The sequence below is a fragment of the Polistes fuscatus genome, unplaced genomic scaffold (genome assembly GCF_010416935.1).
Source record: "Polistes fuscatus isolate 324 unplaced genomic scaffold, CU_Pfus_HIC Scaffold1, whole genome shotgun sequence".
NCBI lineage: Eukaryota > Metazoa > Arthropoda > Insecta > Hymenoptera > Vespidae > Polistes > Polistes fuscatus.
The window spans coordinates 7044374-7050373 of record NW_025112997.1 but is presented as its reverse complement, the minus strand read 5'-3'; the positions used below and the strand labels follow the sequence as shown (position 1 = coordinate 7050373).

At 38.5% G+C, this 6000-nt stretch overlaps 1 protein-coding gene across 2 annotated transcripts; it reads right to left on the bottom strand.

The window, feature by feature from the left end:
• Positions 1-489: 489 nt before the first annotated feature.
• On the bottom strand, positions 490-5250 carry LOC122515668 (cAMP-dependent protein kinase catalytic subunit 1). Of its 2 annotated transcripts, none has more exons than XM_043633081.1 (2): positions 4547-5250; positions 490-4165 (listed from the first exon to the last, which is right to left on the bottom strand). In XM_043633081.1, exon 2 carries the CDS (start codon positions 2966-2968, stop codon positions 1907-1909), a length of 1062 nt encoding a protein of 353 aa, XP_043489016.1. In that variant the 5' UTR covers positions 2969-4165; positions 4547-5250; the 3' UTR covers positions 490-1906. The 2 variants fall into 2 exon arrangements, with proteins under 2 accessions (XP_043489016.1, XP_043489007.1); XM_043633072.1 differs by having other exon boundaries at positions 4558-5249.
• Between the last annotated feature and the right edge of the window lie 750 nt (positions 5251-6000).

Sequence of the window (6000 nt, the reverse complement as noted above, 5' to 3'; positions counted from 1 at the left end):
ATTTATTTATTTATTTATTTATTTTAATTTAATTTATTTAGTTATTTTATTTTATTCATTTATTAATACTAATTGAATTATCCTAAACGTACATAAACGTCGATGGTCCTTTCTTTCTCTATATTTGAGACAATGAAATAATTTGAATAAAGAAACAAATAAATAAATAGGGATTTTAATCATATTTCATTTTCGAAACAACGAGAGTATATATTATTATTATTATTATTATTATTATTATTATTATTATTATTATTATTATTATTCCTTTTTTTATTTAATTATTTATTTTTATTTTTTCATCTGACGTCTCTTCGAATACTATTCCTGCCTTTCTATTTAATTAATTTATTTATTCTTTTTTTAATTAATTAATTAATATATGTATATATATAAAATAATATACATAATACTTTTCTCTCTTTCTTTCTTGCTTTCTTCTTTACTTTCTTACTTTTCTCTCTCTCTCCCTCTCTCTCTCTCTTTCTCTTTCTTTCTTTTGTTTTTACTTGAAAATTCATAGCAATTCTCAAAGTACATACACTCTCTCGCACGCATATTATACACACGCACACACATACAGATAGACGCACACATATAGTTATTATGTTTAAAAACGAGTATTTGGAAAATCCTTCTTCTCCTTTTAAATCGTGTCCATAATCTAACTTGATGCCTAGACTAGATCTAATATAAATAAGGGTTTATTCGTGTCTATCAATGAGATATATATATATGTAAATATATATGTATATAATCTCCCTAGTTTTGACGACGACGACGACGACGACGACGACGATATAATTTTCGTGAGATTCGAAGGCGTACCTCAACTTAGCTGATACAAATCAGGGATTGCAGTAACTCCTCTTGTTTCATAGATTCTCTCTCCTTCTCTCTTTCTCTTTCTCGCTTATTTTTGACATCGCTTTGATGACGTCATTGACGAAAAAGAACAACAACGCGACATCGTACAGCGTGATTTCACGCGCGTACACGAATATGTTTATATTTTTGTATATACAACATGAGATTGTGATAAACCTTGGATAATTTCATTTTCAATGTTAGTCATTGATTGAGTCGACAGGATCGATAAAATCAAAGGATTTTCCTCCCTTATTATTACTTTTCTTATCTTCTTCGTCTAACTCTTATTATGTTTGTTGTTTAGGATAATATGGGGGGGGGTAACACACACACGCACACGCACGCACGCACACACATATACACGTCGTCGTTCTCTTACGCGATAATAAGAAGAAGCCGATATTATTATATCGAGCGACTTAACAAAGTACGAGGCTTCTCTTTTATCTCTCGTGTAAATAAGTGCTGCGTGTAGTGTGCAGAAGATGATTATAGATTTTGTCTTCATTTAATCTCATTGAAAACTTTTCGTATGCTTTTTGTTTTTTTTTTTTTTGCTTTCGATCTTTTTATTCCTCTGGTTGGACCGAAATCTTTCTCATTTTTCTATCCCGATCGAGAAATATGTATACCTGTCACATATCTCGATATATCCGGTGTTATTATTATACTCCAGGACTTTGATTGGTAGCACCCACACACACGCACTTTGACCCTCGTCGTGTAACGATCAACATGACCTAACGACGACAATAACGACGACGACGACGACGACAATGACGAACGATCGGTATCATCGTCGACGATAAAACAACGACGACAGCAGCAACGATCTACCAGCAACAACAGCAGCAGGAGCAGCAGCAGCAGCAACATCATCATCTGAATCTGAATCTTCATCACCAACAACAGCAGCAGCAGCAGCAGCAGCAATAGTAGCAGCAGCAGCAGCAACGGTTGTAGTGGTGTTAGTTTTGGTGATGCTGACGGCGACAATAGGAAATAAAGCCGATTTTGATATGACGATGATAACCATTCAAAATTCGGCAAACTCCTTGGCACACTTCTCCGTAACCGAGATCCTCAGAGTTTCTTCCTCGTAGTCGTCGAAATTACTGGTATCCCCGGGACCCTTACATTTTGGTATGAACGGTGCTTCTATTCTCTTTTGGAAGACAGCTATCCAATCGGTACTCGCGAACCACTTGTGTCCTTTGATATCATTTACCCCTGCTTTCAAGTTACCGTACCTTTTAGTCAGATCGACTTGCAATAGATTCCGCAATAGATCTTTCAAATCTGAACCAAAGTGAGATGGATAACGTGGTTTTCCGTGGACTATCCTCTCGTAGATGACTAATGGTTGATCCGCGAAGAACGGTGGATAACCAGCTGCCATTTCATATACCAAAACACCTAAGGCCCACCAATCGACCGCTTTGTTATATCCCTTGCTTAAAATAATCTCCGGCGCCAAATATTCCGGTGTTCCGCAGAGGGTCCACGTTCTACCCTGTACCCTCTTGGCAAATCCAAAGTCCGTGACCTTGAGGTAACCCTGAGAATCGATCAAAAGATTCTCGGGTTTGAGATCCCTGTAGATCAAGTCTAGATAATGAAGGTATTCGAAAGCTAGGACTATCTGTGCAGCGTAAAAACGCGAATGGGGCTCGGAAAAACGTCCAACCTTACGTAAGTGACTGAACATCTCGCCGCCGGGTACGTACTCGAGCACCATGTAAAGATACGAATTGTCCTTGAAATGAAAACGCAAAGATACGAGGAAGGGAAAGTTAATAGCCTGCAGTATTCTCTTCTCGTTAAGCGTGTGCTCGACCTGTTTAAGCTTCACGACTTTTTGCTTATCCAATATTTTCATAGCGTAATATTCCTTGGTTGGTTTATGTTGTACGATCATGACCCGTCCAAATGAGCCAGTACCAAGTGTCTTGATCCGCTCGAAATCGTCAAGTGCAGCTGTATTCGTTGGATTCTTTTTCCACTTGTCCTCGAACTCTTTCTTCGCTTTGTCGAGGAACTCCTTGACGCTCTCGGCGGCGTCGACCTTCTTGTTCGCTGTCGCGGCATTGTTGCCCATTTTAGCAGCCGCGCTCGTTCCCGAGCCTGCCAGGGCTCCACGGAGTCCCAAAATTTCGAGATTACCGTGTTTTTCTTTAACACCGGTAAACACCTTCCTCTCACCAGATTCACCGCGAAATACAATCGTCCCTTCTCCTTTATCCCAGGAGTCTAACGAATTTCGACCTTCTCAGAATTTTGATTAACTCCTCCTTCCTCCTCCTTCCTCCTCCTTCCTCCTCCTCCTCCTTCCTCCTCCTCCTCCACCTCTGCCTCCTCCTCTTTCACTCTGCTTTACAAATGTGTTAGAAGAGAAAACGAAAAACTTTCCTTCTCTTCTAGCCTTCACGAAACCAGCAACTCTCGGCCGCTACCGCTATCACCACCACCACCACCACCACCACCACCACCACCGTTGCCGCTCGTTACTCGCGAACGAACCTTACGCCTACACATGCGCACGCACGTACGTACACGCGAGCGACTAACGCACGCACGCACGCACGCACCCGACGCGTTACACTTATCTACCGCACTCCGAACTCGGACGCACACCGATGCAATGACACTCGGGACACACACCTCCTTTAATCCTTTCGGTCTTACTTAAATTTAAACCGTTTATATTTCTATTTAATATTTCGATTATTCTTTTATTACTAATACACGTCACGAGAACACCATCAGGTCACCGAGAAAGACTTTTTCCTCTTTCAGTTTGTCTTTCTCCTCCACCTCCTCCTCCTCCTCCTCTCCACCTCCTCTTCTTCTTCTTCTCTTCTAACTACTTATACTACTGCAACTGCAACTACCTACTACTGCTACTACTATTACTACACAACAATCACAATTTTTTTTTTCCTCCTCCTCCTCCACCACCACCACCACCATCAAAGGCCGTCACCGATTTGACACACACGCCAAAATCCCTTTCCTCTTTCGATAGAAGATTTTAAAGGACTCCGCTTTCGACGGTAGACAAATGGCAAGTTGTTCACGCGAAAAAATGGGTCAGCACCAATCCTCCTCCGTGCCTCGCGCCATCTTCATTGTCGTTCGTGCCACCACCACCACCGCAGCAGCAGCAGCACCAGCACCCGGGTCCTCCTTCTCCACTTCCACCACCTCCTCCTCCTCTTCTTCTTCGTGTCTTCTTTCGATCACCAATGCCCAACACCACCCTCCTTTAATATCCTTCTCTCCTACTGTTATCTTGCTATAATAATTTATTATTATTATTATTATATTTTTCTCCGTTTTTTGTTTATAACTCTTCCAATAATGATTTTAATTATCTAACTGTGGTTTTAAAAATTTTCGCACAAGTAACAAATGGGTAGTTTTATTCCTTTCTTTCTCTCTTTCGTTCACTGACACTTTCCTTCTTTCTCTCCCTCTCTCTCACTCTCCCTCACTCGCTCTCTCTTTCGTTCTTTCTTTCTTTCGCTCTCTCTCTCTCTCGCTCTCGTTTTCAACAAACAACAGCAAGCAGTAGTAATAACGATATACCAATTACTTGCAACACTTGCTTGCGCTCGCGCGTTCACTCATTCTTGCTCACACATTCACTTACTACTTATTTATTTTATTTACTTACTACTCACTCACCGAAGAGTAGACAACGAGATGGTTGACGTAGTCGTTACGCAAATTTGCTAATTCCCTTCTTCTATTTCTTGTTTTTCACAACTTGAAACAGTCAAAGTCTTTATGTTATCCAATGAAAAACTAATTGGAATATTGTGTTCACTACTATGTTGAACGCGACCGATTATCGATCTCTCGAAATTATCTGAATGCACGATTGCCAGAACATATAGCAGGTAGAAAGAATAGGGCAATATTCCCTCCTAATTTAATCCCACAATAAACGAATTGTTGGCTCAGGGATAATGCTTCCGTAAAGATGGCGACCTAACTCTCTTTTTACCTTTTTCTTTTTTCTTCTTCTTACTCTTCTTCTTCTTCTTCTGTTGCTATTATTTCTTTTTAATTCTTTTGTTTTTTTTTTTGTTTTTCCTTGACTTCGTTTACTTGTTGTCTGTTATTTCTATTTATTTATTTTTTTTCTTTCCCATTCTATTATTTTCTTTCCTTCTCTTTACTTTCCTCCTTCCTCTCGTTTCCTTCGCTTAAAATGTTCACACATTTGCGAACGTTATCTCGCACGACGTGCTGTCCGGTGTAGACGATGGAATACTGTACGTCGGACAGCTCGTACCTTGGTTTACGCGATTACCGATAGATGTAGCGACGAACCTTTGAACCTACCTGAAGCTAGTGGCGCCATCCTTAACCGCCATTTGAATCATACGATAAACGAGACACGATGAAATACGAGCTTTAGGTTACACTCGCAATAAGATCACTTTTATAGAGACTTCTTATTGGCTATTTCATTCGACCAAAATAGAATGGCGGCCAATGAATGAAAAACGATTACGAGAAAATATCGATAAAGGTTGTCGAACGAAATAGTCTCCTTTACTCTTTCCAATCCTTCTAATGAATTCTTTTTTCTCTTTCTCTCAATATTTCTCTTTCTTTTCCTCTCTTCTCGGAATTGCGAAAATGTTCCTTGAAGAAAATTTCACTTATATTTATATAGATATAAATAGATATATATATACATTGTCCTGTTTACGATGCCAGCGCGCCATGACACTAAATATAGTTCGTACGATGCGAAAAAAAATATTGAATCTTTTCATTTTTCTTCAAAATATGAGTAATTTTGTTAGTTTATTATCTATACGTAAAATTATCGATTTATATTAATATACATGAAAAATAATTAGTAGATATATATGTGTACTGTTATATTTAACTTGTTAAATAATATTTATTTCTGTAAATAATATAGTTTTATATAAAAAAAATAATATTTTTATTATTTAAATATAATTTTGTAGATAATATAGTTTTAAGAGGTAAATCGTGATAATCTTGCAACATTAGAGTTTATTTTCGACAATTCAATTTGACGTTAAAGAAATATTCCGTTTGGTTGTACAAGTTTACGGTGTGTGGAATATACATACATAAAACTGA

Coding starts and splice junctions, on each gene's coding strand:
- LOC122515668 (XM_043633081.1), bottom strand. CDS start 2,968: ATGGGCAACAATGCCGCGACAGCGAACAAGAAGGTCGACGCCGCCGAG.